At 41.2% G+C, this 19,619-nt stretch overlaps 1 protein-coding gene and 1 long non-coding RNA gene across 7 annotated transcripts in view; one reads left to right on the plus strand and one right to left on the minus strand.

Moving 5' to 3' along the window:
• The window catches only part of LOC144071040 (uncharacterized), a 47,258-nt gene extending 30,645 nt beyond the window's left edge, over positions 1–16,613 (plus strand). For all 4 annotated transcript variants that reach the window (XR_013299527.1, XR_013299525.1, XR_013299526.1 and 1 more), the window contains 3 exons: positions 14,214–15,735; positions 15,798–16,073; positions 16,152–16,613. This is a non-coding gene — a long non-coding RNA (uncharacterized LOC144071040). The remainder of the gene's footprint in view (positions 1–14,213; positions 15,736–15,797; positions 16,074–16,151) is intronic.
• Positions 6,098–19,619, minus strand: part of cmip (c-Maf inducing protein) — a 69,336-nt gene continuing 55,814 nt past the window's right edge. For 2 of the 3 annotated variants that reach the window (XM_077595728.1, XM_077595726.1), the window contains exons 17-21: positions 18,189–18,236; positions 17,948–18,094; positions 16,870–16,975; positions 16,676–16,746; positions 6,098–7,633 (exon numbers count right to left, since the gene is read on the minus strand). In XM_077595728.1, coding sequence (XP_077451854.1) covers positions 7,580–7,633; positions 16,676–16,746; positions 16,870–16,975; positions 17,948–18,094; positions 18,189–18,236 — 426 coding nt within the window. In that variant the 3' untranslated portion in view covers positions 6,098–7,579. Of the gene's footprint in view, positions 7,634–14,213; positions 15,022–16,675; positions 16,747–16,869; positions 16,976–17,947; positions 18,095–18,188; positions 18,237–19,619 lie in introns of those variants that run through there. The other variant, XM_077595727.1, reaches the window with a different exon arrangement.

Here is a 19,619-nt window from a genome sequence, read left to right on the forward strand (position 1 = left end):
TACATTCACGTTAAAAAAATAAAATAAATACGACTTATAATATTATACAAGCAGAGAGGCCCGGCTTCGCCAATAGCACCTGCTAGGGCGACAAAGCCTCTCCACTTTCGAAGCAGCCGCGGCGGCAGTTTCCCATAGTGCCTCTACTTTAAATAAACATATTCATTTTTGTCTAAAAGTGTCGCATGTACTGAAAGTTGCACCTTTTGACCTTAAAGATGCAACTCCCAGTTCGAAAAAGTGTTTTTTTTGAAAAATTGGGGCCCAAATTAAAAAAGCGAGCACGGTAACATCCTGGAGCCGTACATTTGCAATTTTTTTGGTTCAAAACCACATTCAAATCGGATGTACGATGTTGTCTCCATTTTGTCCGATGTTAACGGACACACTAACACACACACACACACACACACACACACACACACACACACACATTCTCAGAAATACTATGTATAGATAAGACAAAAACAATTCACAGCAGCATTGGAGAACCTCCGATATCCAGCAGATAGCGCTGCTCATTGGTCACGGAAATGGTCAGTGATGTCACATGCAACTTCAAATTTCTTACCATCCACATTTGGTGATTTTCACAAGGCACTGCTTATGTTTGCACAACCGATTGCTGACTGCAAACAGCAAAACCTGGTGGATCACATTAAAAAGCTCCATGTCTTGTCAACTGAGCACCACCATTTGTTCATTCAGTGCACCCTCCCACTTGGATTGAAAGTTTGCAGTTTGCCAAATGGCAATAATTTACTGTATTTTCTCGCATATAAGCCGTATTTGTAACAAAAAAATGATGACTGAATCAAGGGTAGGCTTATATGCACATGCTATACTCTTTTTCACCAGTAGATTTCAGCAAATTAACATTTTGTTGGTTATTTTCCTTTTTGCAATAAGAAAACAACCATTACTGGATGAATTACTAACTTCCTTATGGTATTGACCCTAATAATGTGCTTTTGATTAACACATTTGTACTCCCTATTAAAACCATGAATATTGAGGTGAAAATTGTAAAATTCAACAATTTTAAGAGTGAGGCTTATATGCGAGAAAATACGTTAAGCAGTGTCTATTTTACATCCAATTGAGTATGCGAGAATTTGATATTAAAAGGGGGGAAAAGTTGACTCATTTATCCTTCAAATTGATTATCAGGAGGTTCAAGTAGGTGCAGAAGCCTACCATAGATAAATATATATATATTTTAAAGTATATTACAATATTGGTGTTAGCTTAGCTTTGACGAGTCAGCGGTCGCTATATTAGTGCAACTATTAGTAGCAAGAAATTGACAGTTACTCACAGACAACAAAATACAAAGCTGTGGTTGCTTTCGTGTTCTGATTTCCATAGAGACTGCCATCTGAATGCAGGCCCCTGATTCACAGCCATCCTGACATCGTTGACACTTTCAGTGTTGGTCTAACGATTTAATGTCTGTTTTCTGTCACCATTTCTTGCTTTTTAATTAATGAATCTTGACAGGGCATCATAATATTTGCTGTCTTGATGGTGTGTCAAGCAGCACTATAATATTGTCATTTAGAAATGACAGAATCATGAAGATGCAGAATGATACATTTAAAGGCAGTACGAATAGCTGTGCTGCTTATTTAGCAAAAAATAACCCAGCAGGTGTGGATCCATGAGGATTATTTTAATAAAGGAAACAAAAACACTCATCCTTTCTAAATATTGGAATTACTATATAGATACTGAAAAGTATTGATGGTGTAGTTTTATTATTTGAGGTATCTTTGGAGAGTGTTGCGTTTGGATGCAACAAAATACCGACACCAACAACTCAAAAATATTCACAGACAATTTATTTTAGTTTAAAATTATTTCACATCATGTTAAAGATCTTTTTATTTTATTACAGCCACAGGACAGTAGCAGCAATAATAATAATAAGTCATAATAATATCAATGCTGAGAAAGACAAAAACAAGTTGGGCACCTTTCCAGCTGACCCCTACCCCCTTTCACACTACTCCAAATTAAAAGTAAAGAATGCTAAATTAAATTCTGGAATTTTCAGTCACACCAATTTTACATGTTTATGATAAACAGTGCTGCAGAGAATTTCCCAATAGCTTGCTATTTGTTAGGAATTGAAAAAAACACGCACACACAAAAATGATATGTGCCGCAAACGCTGAGGTGAACATATATATATATATATATATATATATATATATATATATATATATATATATATATATACACACACATATATATACATATATATGTATACATGTATACACACACATATATACACACATATATACATACATATATATACATATATATATATATATATATATATATATATATATACACACATATATATGTATATATATACATACATATATGCAAAAAAAAATTGCACCACTTTCTCATCACGCAAGCACAGGTTAAACTATGACACTAATTCTTATCAACCAAACACGCAAATTGAAATTAAGTAAATCGCAGGATTAGAAACAGTATAATGCAAAGTATAATTGGTAGCTAGCTGGTAGGTGTCCAAAATGGACAAACTTTGTTGAACTGCAAATAGCTGGCAACCAGCAGTGGTCGCAGCAGTAGGATGAGCTTTTATTTATCTATTAAGTGGTTATTTTATTTTGTAAAAAATTAGCCTGGGACATTTATACGATACAGTATTAAGTAATGCACAAAAAGGGGAAAACAATTACTGTACGATAATTACAATACATGGCAATATCTGCCAAAGATGCTAAAATAACTTGAAACCTGATTGTTTAATTTCAGTACATGACCTCAGATAGTGATTAGACCCTTTATCACAATTTCAACCATTATATAAAACAAACAAAAAGTAAAAATATCAGATGTAGGGACTTATACATGCAAAAACCCTGAAAACAACACTATTGCCTGATATATGCCATCAAACAGTAAAACTGGAAAATTTTAAAATATGCAATGAAATATTTTTTTCTCGATTACAGTGCACTTTGTGTGAAACAACAACAAAAAAACACCCAGATTGCTAAATGAAGGCAACACCAGCCCACCGATGAAAGATGGGCAAGATTAATAGAGAAGAAAAAGTAGGCATTAAAAAGTTCCAGTACAAGAGACAAAAAGACTATATACAGTTGTATGTACATTATACAGGATATGACAGTTTGCAAGGATGAGGATGGCCCAAAGTCTACTGACCAAACAGAAAACCGCATTCACCCAATAAATAGTGACGTACAAGACTTGCAGTGGATGGCATCCTATTCTCTGCTTTAAATTTTGCTCTGTATCAACAACCTGCACTGTAAAAACAATCCACCCCAAAAAGTAAAAACATTTTTTTTCTTTTAAAAGACTTAAATTCTGCAGCTGTGATTGGCAAAATTGTACCGTAAAAATAAACGGGAAAACCATAAGGTTTTCTGTCAAATGAACAATAGTATATAAAAACTAGAGATGTCCCATTCCGATCCTAAGATCAGAAATTCTGCTCGGTCACTAAATTTTTAGTAGACTGGAATAGAATAAAAAAGATGGGGATATATACATACATATACATATGTATATATACACATACATATATACGTATATATACACACATACACATATATATATACACACATACATATATATATATATATATATATATATATACACACACATGCATATGCATACCGTATTTTCACACCTATAAAACGCACGATAGGGCGCATTCTCATCTGTGGGGATATTTTGTTTTGTGTCTATACATTGGACGCCCCGTCCGATAAGGCGCTAGCATGACACCAGGCTAGCATATGTTATGCTAGCCGCTAGCGTATGTTATGCTAGCTGCTAGTGTATGTTAGGCTTGGCACTAGCGTGTTGTTTTTTAAAGACAGCACGAGTAAAACTAAGTTTGATAATGCTTTATTGAGGTCAAAGGTACACTGGTATAGAGTTGGCAGTTTAACATGCTAGGCTCCACTGTCAGTCAGAGTTGTGTATTCCGGGAACTTGATTTCAGCTTTGGCGAAAGCTCTAACAGTGCATGCCGACACTTGAGCCCAGTCATCCACAATCCATTGTAACTCGCGACATGTATCACTACCAAGTCTTTGAGTCGCCTCGCTGTTATACCACAATTCATTCCAAATCGTCACGTAACTCGTGCAACGCTGCCTGCCCGAACTACAATGTTGGCCATCCGTTAGCAATCTGCTAGCAAAGCTGTTAAATTGTGTTCGATCAATGGCTTCAGTCCATTTACCAAGCGTTCACACCTGCATTGTGTTGTCATTCACGCCAGGCATTTCCTCTGTGCAGCTCTAATATGCTCTTTCTTTAAGTATTGAGAGTGTAACCACACGGAAGTCAAATGCTACGCCACTCCCCTGGGATGTTTTGAATGGATTTACCGTAATGCTTGGTATGCGCGGGGAGGCTATTTTTAGGGTGAACGTCCGCTGGGTTGATTGCAATAAGTAGCGTGTCGGCAAGAAATAAAACCAGTCACACAAGCGGTCAGGGCCATACAAAATTTGAGTTTAGTGCACAGACTAAACGCACCGACCGATTGGGCGCATCGACCCTTTTAGAGATTTTTTTTAGACTTTTAAGTGCGCCCTATAGGTGTGAAAATACGGTATATATGTATGCATGTGTGTATATATATATATATATATATATATATATATATATAATAACTCATTGCCTGCCACTGATGGCAATAGATCCTCCCAGTCAAAATGTATTGGACGCCTGTTGGGGTCAACGGCAGTGAAACATGATCACGTGCTAGTGTTTTTCCCCTCCTAATAGATTTCTGAAGTATCCAATCAGGACTCTGTCTGGCCAGATCCTCGAAGTCAGGAGACTAAGACTAGAGTCGCAAGCAAAAATATGCCGAGACATCCGTAGTAAAAAGAATTACATTTAACTGTTGTTTTACACCTGATAGTGTTCACCCGCCTGACTTGGGTCGGGCAAGCATGGGATTGATTCCCGCTCGATGGCGGTATGACTGCGTGCGAATGGTTGTCTGTCCCTCTATGTGCCCAAGGAATGACTGGCGACCAGTCTAGGGTATAGTATGCCTTTCACCCAGATAGGCTTGAGCAATCCTTGCAACCCTTGTGAGGATGCACAGTACAGAGGATGAATGAATGAATGTTGTTTTACAAAAAAATGATTGTAAATAGTATGGATTTGTAAGCTGATAGGGACATTTTTGCACTGCCCTTCTCATTCTCACCCTAACTGGGATTTGGCATGTCTTGGCAGTCAAGCATGCAGAATACTCAACCAAAGGCCTAATCGAGCTAAAGTCGCAGACTCATGTTTTTTAGTTCTGAGAGAGTATACGTTTTTTTTCAATCTTCTACACATTTGCTCCAACCAGTTTTAACTAGCACAGTAGTCAGCACGCTTGACTGTCTACATGGCATTGTGGTCCTGAATATCGGCAGAGAGGAAGGGGGGACTAGAAAAGGTGTGCCATGATGTCACAATTGAGTCCGGTTACATATGGATTAAAGTGTAAAAAAAATTAAAACAATAAAATAAAATAAAAAATAATCCCAAAAAAAATACGGTAAAATTCGGTTACTAAAGCACTGATGCATCATTTTTACAAGCATTTTAGGGTGCTGCCATTTCATAAACGGTGAATTTCTGACAACCACAGCTCCCAGTATTTTACTACAAGTTTAACATTTTTTTTCATAGTATGTAGCACTTTACAGGTCGCACGCACAGAAGCATTTCAAGCAAAAGTGCTTGTTAAAAGGTTGACATGTTTTGTTTTGTCTCAATGTGGAGCCGCATTAACAAGACACAACTGGCTGACTTACAGTGAGGCAGGGCCGCTCACGGTAAAACGCAATGTTGCCGTATTATACTGGCGACTCTGAGGGAATCTAGTAGGGCAATTATGGCCAATTGTTGCCTGCCTTAAACTTAACATCCTTTATAACTCATCTAAGTAATATATACATGAATTGTGTCCCAACCTCACATTGACAAATTATATTCATTCATTTTCTGAACCGCTTTATCCTCACTAGGGTGGCGGGGGGTGCTGGAGCCTATCCCAGCTGACTTTGGTAACCATGGTACCCGGAGAAAACCCATGCAGGCCCGGGGAGAACCTGGATTTGAACCCAGCACCTGCTGTGAGGCCGACGTGCTAACCACTCAAGCCGCCGGGCCGCCACACAATTGTTAGAATTATCACCAATTTAAATACAGCAGGAACAAAATGTCTGATGTGTGACCTTGGCGGGGGAGTACCGGCTGTGCCTTTGGACATCACTCACTACAACATAGAATGCTTCGTAAGCCTGCCGGTAGAAGCTCATGTTGGCTTGACAACACCAAAATAAATTGGATGTTTGGCAAGCGTCCTTTTTCCCTGTGCAACAGACTACAATAGGGCCTGAAATACACAGCATTTGAAAATATACAAACTCTTAGCTGGTGATGGGTCTCGTAGACATGTGTATATTAACAGATCTCTTTGACTGCCATGGCATAGTACAATAGAGAAGGATCCATTTTAAATTGGCTTTTCAGGTTACGGGTGAAAAACAATCACACAAAAAAAGATCTCTTTACATCTATCTTGCAAGGGTCAAATCCCAGAGAGTAAAAGCTGCTTATAAATAAGAGGCAGTCCCAGACCGCCCAGCTACTGATGCACAAAAGTCATGTTAAATAGTAAAGGGAGCTGATTGTTATGTACACTGACAAATTAAAAAGGGACACATTTCACTATCACGACTGAATTCTCCCACAGAGATCTGAAAAGGTTTCTCCAATGTCATCCCAGGTGTTCATCTTCATATTAAACATATGAATGCGCAGATGCCTGGGAAAATATGTTCATAGAAGCTGGTAAAAAAACATTTGTCCTGACTTGGAGTACGTTTGTAAGTGAGGAGCAGGCACAGTCTTACAACTCACAAAGGCAGCACCGTGTGCAGCAAACCCAAGTCTTGGAAAAGTGGGAAAGTGGGACCCGGAACTAAATCTGGAGATTGAAAATGGGCTGAGGTGATTTAAAGTAAAAGAAGTCTTTCAAAAGCTACATCTTGGATCAGGGCAGAGAAGAGCTGGAATGTGTGCATTTCATCACAAGATTAAAAAAGAAAAGAAAAAATCAGAGCGGGGCTTTGCTCTTTTCCATTAAACACCAGACCTAGATTTGGACCAATTGAGAGACATTACATATGACAACATATTACAGGAAGGATATACAGTGGAAAATATCCGATTTGTTACAGTATAGCAGGTCTTTAAATGTCTTCTGATTATTAAGCAAAAAAGTGTCCAATATTCACAGACAGCAGTAGCAAGGGGAGCAATAAGGTCCATAAAGCTTTCTTTTTTGGAAAACATGGAATCTTCCAAATATGAATATGTATCTATGTATATGTACGTATTGCGTATGTATCTCTACGCATGTCCAAGGATGCTGATTCTGATGCTTGCCGTCAGAGAATCTAAAGATGAACGTTGTGAACTGTTTCCAGAAGTGGTATGCTTCTTGTGTGAGTCTGACTACCCATACAAAGAGTGTGAGCACAGTCGATCACCAGGCTTCTGTGTACCGGACATCCACATCTTTCAGGTTGGGCAGTTTGGCCTGGAACAAACAAGTGATTGTGAAACCACACATTTCCAGAGCTGCCAACCTCCACCGACCACATTTCAGGAGTACCCTTGTCCCCTTTCCGGAGTTTTCCGGAGTGAATGTGATTTATGCCAAATCGATACAAAATGCAAAAATAAAAATAAGCGTAGGACAATTGAAATCAAACTGTTACCATGTTTTTACATTAATTGAAATATTGTTTTTGCAAACTATTGAAAATGTACAGCATAATGAAAATAAGAGTGAACAAAGTATAATTTGTTGATGATTTATTTGTAAATTAAAATTTCTACCACATTAACATAAGTTTTTCAGCTGGTTCAGTGTGGCTTTCTTTGCCTCCTTGGTTTCTTCTTTGCTGTACAGTGGTACCTCGACATACGAGCTTAATCCGTTCCGGAACTAGGCTCGTATGACGAGATTCTCGTAACTCGAGCGGAAGTTTCCCATTGAAATGAATGGGAAACTAATTAATTCGTTCCAACTCTGAAAAAAACACCAGAAACAGGATATTGGATTGGAAAAAATGTTTTATTTCTTATAATTCGCCATATATTGACAAAGTAATAAATAACGAGTGGTTTGATAGTAATAATGTGTTTAATAGGACAAAAAATTAGACAAATTTCGCGGAGGGGAGAGACGACACACGGAGGGGGGGGCTGTTCGGGGGGACTTTCTCCACGGCACTCGTAAACGAACAAACAAATTTAAATTAACTTGGATAACTAAAAAACAGACACTCAACGTTGAATGTAACTTCAAACAAAACTAAATTCTAAATTTGTTGTAATCTTTTTTACCTTACGTAGTTATACGGGTTGACACCACCTGGCCGCTCCGCCGAAGTCTTCAAAACGAACGCATCAAGAGTTGTTTGTTTTTGTCTACCCTTCAAAATATTTCGATAATGTCGCATACAAATGTCATCATAATACGATGATGCGCGACCACTTGCCAGTTTGTCAGGGTGAGTCTTTTCTATAAAATCGGAAACCTCTTGCCACTTCGCGAGCATGTCTTTGATATCTTTTGTAGCCGCCTCTTCCACCGCCTCCTCGCTCTTAAGTTCCGGCAACAAATGTTCACGCTCCTGTAGGTCGATTAAATCCTGTGTCATAAGTTCTTCGTGGTGCTCGGCGATTAGGTCATTCACATTCATCAACCTCCAGCCCCAAGGAATTTCCAAGCGACATGATATCATCCACGAGTTCATCATGTGCAGCAGGGGCTGCTGTTCCAAAGTCACTTTCAGCGGAAGCTGGCCACAATTTTTTCCATGCTGAATTAAGAGTTCGTTGTGTGATGCCCTGCCATGCATGTTTAATAATTTTCAAGCAATGGACAATATTAAAGTGCTCTTTCCAAAATTCACGAAGGGTTAGCTCTGTGTCATCTGTCACATCGAAGCATTTCTTGAATAAATTGTACACCAGTAGCGGCTTAATTTTACAGTCACCGCTGGCATTAGCACACAACGCTAGCGTTAAAAGGTCTTTCATAGGTTTGTGTCCCGGTAATGCCTTCTCTTCTGCCACGATGAATGTCCGCCTGGGCATTTTTTTCCAAAAAAGACCCGTTTCATCGCAGTTGAAAACTTGCTGGGGGGTGTAATTTTCCTGGGCGATAATCAAGGCAAATGTCTTGATAAATTCCACCGCAGCTTTCGAATTGCAACTCGCCGCTTCTCCGTGTCGGATTACAGAGTGTATTCCAGATCGTTTTTTAAATTTTTCGAACCAGCCATGACTCGCTTTAAATGTTTGTGAAGTTGTTGAAGGCTCTCCTTTCGTTGATATCAAATCTATGTAAATTCGGCTGGCTTTTTCACAAATGGTAGACTCGGCCAGGCCATCTCCTGCTAATTGTTTATCTTTTATCCACAATAAAAGAAGGTTCTCCATCTTGTCGTGAATGTCACTGCGCCGGTGGGAAATGATAGATAGTCCTTTGGTAGACCTCTTCTCCTTAATAGCGTCCCTCTGCTTAAGGATGGAGGATATGGTTGATGTATTCCTCTCGTATTGCCGAGCGAGCTAGGTAACACGTACCCCACGCTCATGTTTTTCAATTATTTCGCGTTTCATGTCCATTGTCAACGGTCGCCTTTTCTTAGCAAAACTTTGCCGATCCATAGTAATACGTATTGTTTACCTCGTATGTAAATGTAGACCAAGTGGGGGGAAAAACGGGTGTGGAAATGCAAAGTCCGCCCACCAGTGCTCGTAGACATATTTTATAAATGAAAGAGATGCAAAAAAAATGCCATGGCCACCTGGCTTGGTCGCATCACGAAATTTTGACCGCATCACGGGTGAATTATTCGATCGAAATTTCCCCCGTAAGACGAGCATTTAGTATGACGAGCGGTCGTATGACGAGGTACCACTGTACTTCTGTTCACGGCAAACAGTCTTTCTCTTTTGAAACTCCATTTTGAATACACACAAAGCTTCCAGCATGATGGCAGCCATGGAACTGCGAAAATCCGTTCGGATTCTCCTGACAGCCGAAAACACTCTTTCGCATGTTGCATTTGAGTGTGGAATAATCAGAATCCCTCTGGCCACTTGTGATATGTGCCCGTACTTGAGCTGACCTGTGCTGTCTTTCATTGATGCCACAACATTCCATTGTTCATCAGCTCTCTTTAATTTCATTGCTTCTGTGATATCCTCAGTTTGAAGCATGAAGAACTCTTCTTCTTGTCAGGAGTGGCTCATTTGTCACTCCTGGCTTGCCGTCAGATCAGAGCAGCTGCAGACAAGCCTTGATTGCCTCCTGGTGTGGGTATTTAAGCACCACACAAAGGATGGCCCATTGTCGGATCGTTCCTGCAACTCGTGCATGCGTCCTGCATGCTCCCGTTTTGGTACCAAGCCTTTGTTGATTTGTAGATCCCTGTTGATTTATTAAAGATGTTGTTTTGAAGCCAACTGCCTCGTTCCTCTCCTGCTTCCCGCGCCTGGGTCCTAATCCATTCCCGATCACGCCATGACGACGCGGCGCGATCGAAACAGAATACTGTGAGGTACCCTCTCGCGTTTTTCCTAGCCTGTCTTATTGATACTCGACCTCTTGAAATAACATCCAAATCCGCTACTTCTGCATGCTTCAGGAGAGTGGTAGTCAGTGGAAGTTTGGTGAGAATATACTGTGCTGCTGCTTTATAAAATGTTCAGGCATTCTCATAGATGGTGATGATCTTTTCCTCAGATATATCTTTGTTTTTGATGAGGTTTCGTGCATCCTCACCTATTACAACCTCTTTTGTGGCTTTCATTTCAGTCTCATTCGTTGTGTCAATGTCAATTTCAGTGGGTGCTTTACCTTTGAATGCTGCTGGACTCAAAAACTTCAATAGCAAGAACCTGTACAGTTCACACAAAATTCTTTGTTTTTTATGGATAAGTGGCTTCTCGGCTTGGAGAGCTGTGTTGTATTTGTCGAAGAATTCCATGGCAAAGCAAAGTAAGTGACAATAGGCAGTTGATGTGCAACTGCAGAGGAAGTCGTAAACACGCTTTAGTCGGGATCCAGCTGATTTGTTTCCTTCAGAATTTTCTTGTTTCATCACCAAAGAATATTTTCAATGCTTTCCATAGCACCAACAGTCTCTTTAAACACTGCCCCAATGAAAGCCACCTTGTCGGGACATGCTTTAGCACCTTAAGATCTTTCAATCCACATGATTCCTTCATCTTTTTTAGTTCAGCTTGTCTTTTGGCACTGTACTTTAAATAAAAATCGATGTCAGTCAGTATTTCTTCCAGTTGTTTTATGTCGCATATCTTCTTGGCCGGAGTCTTTTCCAAACATCTGGCTGATGTAAGGCTTGCCTCTTCGTCCGTTCAAAGTTTTCTTTATGTCTCGGTCCTTCCACGTGCGTTTTGCAGTCATTAATTCCACCGTGTGCCACGCTGAAGTTGCACTTGCATGTTGTGCAATGTGCAAATGTTGGTCCTTTAAGAGACGGCACGAACATGGGATATTTTGTTGAATAAGAAGCAAGAAATTTCTGTGTCTGGATTTCTTAAACGCTTCGTCCAAATTGTGATCAATATCCACTTTGTGTTTTTATTACTGAAAAAATTCTGTGATGTAGTAAAGCGAAGAAAGATCACAGTATGTACAGTAGTACCGCTACATACGAGCAGCTCTACCTACGAGATGCTCGAGATACGAGGAAAATTTTGAGCAAATAATTGGCTCTAGATACGAGGAAAATTTCGAGCAAATAATTGGCTCTAGATACGAGGAAAATTTCGAGCAAATAATTGGCTCTAGATACGAGGAAAATTTCGAGATGCGAGAAAGCCAGGTGGCCACGACATGAGAGGCTGTTTATCAATGTAGCGTCTTTTTGCCGCATCTCTTTCGTGTATAACAGATATCTACGAGCACTGAACAGTTTCTTCATACGAGTTTCTCCTACACATGGACCAGAAAACGCACAACACGCATGCACGGGCAAAAAGAGGGATTTCTGGGTAATGAAGTATACTCGTGCACACAACACCGATAGCCAATGGCACCCTTTCTCAGAATAAAACTTCATTACCCACAATCAATACGTGGGTAGGCTGAGCTGTTGCATTTTTTTCAGTGTTTTTCCTTCCTTAGCCTGTTAGCTCCCGTTAGCGGAGCGATCGCTCATTCAAGACTACTTCTCGTTGGCAAGTGGTCGTGCGTTATCCTATTGTGAGGACATCTGTGTGCATCATTTTCGGATTATTTTGAAAGGAATACAACAGCAAACAGCCCATCGATAGCGAACGTGAGGGTGGAGGCGTGGCAAACAGCTAACCCGGCCAGAAGGTATAAAAATGTAAAACAAAATTAGAATTCAGTTTTGTGTAAAGTTACATTAAACGTATGTTTGAGTGTGTCTGTATATATTAATCCAAGTTAATCTAAATTTGTTTGTTCGGTTACGAGTGCGTTGTCGTGGAAAGTATCCCCGAAACCCCTCCCCCCACCCTCTCTGTGCGTCTCTCTCGCCCCTCGGCAAAATCTGTCTAATTTTAGTTCTATTAAACACATTTTATTACCATTAAACCACTAGTTATGTGTTACTTTGTTAATAGATGGCGAATTAGAAGAAATAAAAAAAATTTTTCCAATCCAATATCTTGTTTTTGGTGTTTTTTTCAGACGGACGAATTAATTTGTTTTTAGTTCATTTCAATGGGAAACGTTCATTCGAGTTATGAGAAGATCGACATACGAGCTCAGTCCTGGAACGAATTAAGCTCGTATGTAGATGTACCACTGTATGTTTTTTTGTAGATTGAGAATTTCCATTAAAATAGCATATCTGCTATGTTGGCTGTTTGGGTGATAAAAAAAAAACCACATCAAAGCCTGTCTTCCCCTCACCCACGACCCACATCAGTTTGCATATCGGCCGAACAGATCCACCGAAGATGCAATAAACACTGCACTCCACGCTGCACTGAGCCACCTTGAGAAAAGAGGGAGCTCAGCCTTTAACACCATAAGACCAGACATTCTTATCCCCAAATTGGCCGATCTAGGACACCCACCTTCAACATTCTCATGGATTGAGGACTTTTCCGATCAACCAACCCCAGCACGTAAAGCTGGGTCGCACCTCTCATCTGCCCGAACTCAGCACCGGCTCGCCCCAAGGCTGCGTACTGAGTCCACTACTCTACTCACTCTAAACACACGACTGCAGACCCACATACCCTGTGAACATCATTGTGAAATTTGCAGACGATACAACGGTAGTGGGGATGATCACAGAGGAGAATGAGAAGGCCTACAGAGATGAGGTCCTTAGACTCAGCGAGTGGTGCGCTCTCAACAACTTGGGGCTGAACGTCTCCAAATCCAGAGAACTCATCCTGGACTTCCGACGGAACAAGGCTGCTCCATCGCCCGTGTATATTAACGGCGAATGTGTAGACTTTAAAATTCCTAGGAGTCCACATCTCATTTGGGCGGCAAACACCACAGCACTCATTAAGAAGGCGCAGCAGAGGCTACATTTCCTGAGATTACTCAGGAAAGAGCAATTGAACACCAACCTGCTGGTGACCTTCTACCGGTCAGCCATTGAGAGCATGCTGACCTACGCTGTATCAGTGTGGCACTCAAGCTGCACAGAAGCCGACAGGAAAAGACTGCAGAGGGTGATCAGCTCAGCCCAAAAGATCCTCAACCACCCTCTACCCACCCTGTCCAGCATCTACGAATCCCGGTGCCTTAGAAGGGCAGAGAGCATTATAAAAAAACAGTACACATCCCGGCTTCCACCACTTCAACCTGCTGCCCCCTGGAAGGCGCTACAGAGCTATAACTGCAAAAACAAACAGACTCGAGGACAGTTTCTTCCCAAGAGCTGTCACCATACTCAACTCGAGTTCTGCACCTAAGACCTAATCAAGATTTATTACTACTACTTAAACTACTTAGTATTTACTATTTTGACCAATAATCTATCTATCACTATTTCGTGATTATTTATTTATTTATCATTACTATTTAGTGATTTTTTTAATCATGATTATGTATTGATTTCTATGTGTTTGCCTGTTTGTTATAGCGTCCATTGACACGGCGAGCGGTGCAACTAGGCGCTGAACGTTTCCAAAACCGTGGCATCGTCCGTCATGGACACCCATCCTGGACTTCTCACGGAACAAGCCCGCTCCGCTGACCTCACTTGGACTACTTATTTATTGATTATTTATCCATACTATATATTGATTGTGTCTGCTTGTTTGTTGTTGCGTCCATAGACTCAGCGAGTGGTGCGACTTGGCGCTGAACGTCTCCAAAACCAACCAAGGAACTCATCCTAGACCTCAGACGGAACGAGCACGCTTCACTCTGCTGACCTCACGTGGACTACTTATTTATTGATTTATTTGTCCGTCTGCTGTTGTTTGTGCACTATGTGGTGAAAGATTTAAATCTCATTATACTTGTATAATGAGAATGAAAGCATTCAAGTCAATTCAATAATCCCTCTTAGTCCGGACATCCTGCGGAGGAAACTAATTTTAGCATAAATGAGGGTGGGGTAAAAAGAGAGCATAGCTTTTTGGCTCAGGTCTTTTTTCACCACGACGAACCGGTGCATCACTGCAGGCGGTGCACCGATCCGCCTATCGATCTCCCGCTCCATTCTTCCCTCACTAGTGAACAAGACTCGAATAGACTTAAACTCCTCCACTTGAGCCAGGACCTGATCCCTGACCCGGAGATGGCATGCCACCCTTTTCCGACCAAGGACCATGGTCTCAGGTTTCGAGGTGCTGATTCTCATCCCGACCGCTTCACACTCCGTTGCGAATCGTTCCAGCGATAGTTGGAGATCAGGCTTGATGAAGCCAACAGAACCACATCATCTGCAAAAAGCAAGGATGCAATACTGAGGCCACCAAACTGGACCCCTTCAACGCCATGGCTGCACGTAGATATTTTGTCCATAAAAGTGATAAACAGAATCGGTAACATAGGGCAGCCCTGGTGGAGTCCAACCCCAACTGGAAACGAATCCGACTTACTGCCGGCTACGCGGACCAGACTCTGACATCGGTCATTAAGGGACTGGACCCCGCGTAACAGGGGTTCCGGAACCCCATAATCCCGGAGTACCCAACCCCCACAAGACTCCCTGGGGGACACGGTCGAACACCTTCTCAAAGTCCACAAAGCACATGTAGACTGGTTGGGCGAACTCCCATGCACCCCCGAGGACCCTGGTGAGGGTGTAGAGCTCATCCACTGTTCCACTGTCAGGACGAAAACCACACTGGTCCTCCTGAATCCAAGATTCGACCTCCCAGCGGACCGTCTTCTCCATTACGGTACTCTGAACTGCTGTTTGGTGCAAATGCACAAACAACAGTCAGGTCTCGCCCCCCCCACCCGAAGACGGATGGATGCTACCCTCTCGTCCACCAGAGTAAACCCCAACATAAAGGCACCGAGCCGAGGGGCAATAAGTATGCCCACACCAGCTCGGCGCCTCTCAGGATGAGCAACTCCAGAGTGGAAGAGTGTCGAGTGTCCAACCCCCCTCGAGAGGAGTGATACCGGAACCCAAGCTGTGCGTAGAGGTGAGCCCGACGAGCAACAATTTCTCAACCTCACGTACTAGCTCATGCTCTTTTCCAACCAGAGAGGTGACATTCCACGTCCCAAGAGCCAGTTTCTACACCCGGGGATCGGACCACCAAGTATCCCTCCTTTGGCTCCCGCCCAACTGTCAACACACCCGACCTCTTTGGCCCTTCTCATGGGTGGTGAGCCCATGTGAAGAGGAACCCACATTGTCTTTTCGGGCTCTGCCCAGCCGGGCCCCATTGATGTAGGCCCAGCCACCAGGCGCTCACCATCGCGCCCCTCCTCAAGGCCTGGCTCCAGAGTGCGGTCCCGGTGACCAGCGTCTGGGCAGGTGAATATGCCGTTCAATGGTTTTTCCTAATAATAAGAGGTCTTCTAATCCATTCTTTGTCTGGTCCCTCACCTCCAGTTTGTCATGGGTGACCCTACCAGGGGGACAAAGCCCCAGACAACATAGGTCCAAGGATCACTGGGACACACAAACCCCACCACCACGATGATGTGATGACTCATTGGGGGGGTCTATGGATGTTGTGATAACCAATTTTGTGCAAGTCGTGTTGAGTGTGTTTTTCTGTATTTTGCAATTTCACCAAAAATACATGGTGTCAAAAAAGGAGAACACATCCTACCTGTGGAGTTATTTAGTGAACTAATGAAGATAAGAAGAAAAAAGTTTTTTTTTCTCTGCTTATTATCTGTTCTGTACTTTTGATTTCACTTCATTGTTGACAGGTATACTTTAAAGAGGATGTAAGTTCATAATAAATAATGACTTTCTTTTAAAAACATAAAATCTGTTTTAAATAAGTGCTGAAAAATGGGAGCAAGCTGAGAACAAATGAATTAACAATTAATATGCCAAATAACGAATTCCTTTTATGATATAAAACAAAATCGGTTGAAAACGTCAGTCATTTGTGTTGTAGTTACCTTGAGGTCCTCATATGTGTCGGCTGTAAGCTTGGTGCTGTTCATGTTGAGACTACACAAACTCTTCATGGCTGAAACAAGCAGAATTTGTTGAATGGTTAACACTCCAAAAAAGGTCTGACTTAATTCATGACAAAATATATTGGCATTTAGTATTGTATATTTGATATCTGCTCATATGTGCATTTACTTACAGCTTAGTGCCAGTAAACCAGCATCAGTGACAGGCGTCTCACACAGGTTCAACACCTGAAGGCAGGCCAGGTGCTCTGACAACAACCGCAGTCCTGCATCACCAAACTGTGGAAAAACATAGGGCAGTTTCCAAGTATTTTACTGTAGTCAGCAAATTCTTTTTATTGTCTACAAGCAGGGGGGCCCGGTGAAACCAAAAGACAATTGTTGAGCTATTAAAAAATTGTCTTTTGAAAAATGGGTGTTTAACAAATAAAAGATTGAGTTTACACACTTAGAGAAGGTGAAGAAATGCTGGCCACCATAAAAAAATTCAACTTTATACGTTGCACGGTTTGGACAAACGTAGCGAGAGAATCTTAACACACACATTCACACACCCATAAATCTCGCTTTATAAGGATTATAGACTAAAGCTTGACAAGGGACTACGATTGCCATATTCCTGACATCACACACTGCAATTTTGTAAAGTTATTGGTTTATTTAACATGCCTGCTAAATGAACGTTTATTTAATATTATCTTCAAAGTCATAAATTAAACACACATGCGCACCCATACGACTAGGCAGGCTGTTTTTCCTCTTCAATTTTGCAAATTTTCAGTGTTGTAATTGTAGTGACAACACCTATATATTCTATCACTCTCAACAACAACTGTCGCATTGCTGCTTTATTTTCTCTTTCTGAAAATCAGCGCCAGTCAAGTCCTCTATAGCTCTCACTTTATGACACTGAACTTTCTACTCTTCAGCTCTCTCAACACCATCATCTATCTCTGCCTCATTGGTGTTCATGTCTCTTTTCTCAACAGGCTTTACGTTTGCATTCACACAACATTAATTGGATAATAATTATATAATTTCCCTAAATTGAAAATGGTACTTGTACACGAAATCAATGTATTTTTTTTTTACATTTTCATTAGATGTTGAAAGTCTGAGTTTGTACTCCTTAAATACACAATGAAAAATTTTAAACAGTAAAACTAGACCCTAATAAAGTAAAATGAAAAAATAATCCAATTTAAAAAATACAAAATGTCGTAGATTTTATGGCTGTGCACGATTGTGTACCTGAGTTGACCACAAGTTGAGTTGTTTGAGCGAAGGCAGCTTGATGAGCTGCTCGGCACAGGCACTAGTGACATTGGTGAAGGCCAGACTGAGATTTTCCAAGTTTCCAAAAGAACCTGAACTCAACAGGCGAGCCAGGTCCGCATCCTGAACATAACAAATGGTTTATTAATTATGCTTATGCATACATTAAGATGGAGGGTAGTGAACAAGAGAGATTTTGGAGCTTAGGTTATCTCACAGTAGACTTGGAGGGCAGAGTCAGGCGGGTGGGGCCTCCTTTTCTTTGCTGAGAAGACACGGGGAAGAAAATGGTCTGAGTACACGAACATTTCAAACAATAGATGATGTGTATACAGTAATACCTCGACATACGAGGAATTTGAGATATGAGTAAAATTCTGAGCAAATATTTACCTTTACCTACGAGACACATTTTTAGAGAATTTGAGACAGACAGTTGGCCAGGCCACTACTTGTGATTTTACCGCACTGTCTCTCGCGCTGCATCTCCCCCGTGCAAAGATGTCTACGAGCACTGGGCGGAGCGTTGCAAATTTTCCGGGTTTTTTGTTGTTGTTGCATTAGTCAGTGCAAAATTAAGGGAAACACAATGGATCCAAAGCAACGGGTGCAATGAAGGGGAAGGGCGTATGATGACAATCGATATTAAGCACGAAATAACCGAAAAACATGAGTAGTGTACGGGTGACTGAGCTGGCTCGTCAATGCATATGGCGAAGCAGGAAGTTGCCCCGAAAGCCGAGGTGGAATACATGAACCTCTTTGCCTTGGTTATTGCACAAGAAGGTTTAAATTTAGTGTAATGTAAAATTAAAACTTTTTTTAAGTTCATTTAAGTTAAATTTAAAGTTTATATTATTATGTTACGAGCGCATCCGTCAAGTGACTCTCTCTTTCTCTCTCTCTCTCCCTCTCCCTCCCTCTCTCCCACTTTCCCTCCTACCCTCCCTGCCTCCCCCCCTCTCTCTCAATCTTTCCCTCTCTACCTCCCTCTCAACCCTCCCTCCCCCCTCTCTCTCCCTTCCTCCCTCTCCCTCTCTGCCTCCCTGTTTCCCTCCCTCTCTCTCTCCTATCCACGAACTCCCTGTTGTATAAAATAATGCCTAATTTTATTATTAAACATTATAACTACTAGTTATTTGTTACTCAGTTAGTAGATGGTGAATTACCCTTTTTCAGAGGGTGGGAACGAATTATTTGTATTTAGTTCATTTCTATGGGAAACGTTGATTTGAGATATGAGTAAATCGACATAAGAGCTCAGTAAATAGTATCATTCATATCATGTTAAAGTTAGCATTGGCATCACATAAAAGTGTACATGCAGGCAAGAATGTTATGTATGGTTAGACTCCTTCCATCTTCCGTAATCACTTACAAAACTGGAACTAGTTGGTAAATATTCGACAATGGTTCGGTACACATCAGTCAGATCCACTTATCTAGCCATACGCAACTCGTTAGTTTTGTAACCACTAGACTTGCATTGTTCCCCAGTTGAAAACAGCAGTTCGAGCCAGCCGCAACAACGAATATCCATACATACTATGAAATGATGATAGTAACATTTTGCCAGAGTGCTGACACCCAGGCACAGTTACAATTCAGACCATTCCATTTTTAACAAACCGGTTTGTTTCAAATGCAA

This window comes from Stigmatopora argus, chromosome 3 (genome assembly GCF_051989625.1).
Source record: "Stigmatopora argus isolate UIUO_Sarg chromosome 3, RoL_Sarg_1.0, whole genome shotgun sequence".
Taxonomy (NCBI): Eukaryota; Metazoa; Chordata; class Actinopteri; order Syngnathiformes; family Syngnathidae; genus Stigmatopora; species Stigmatopora argus.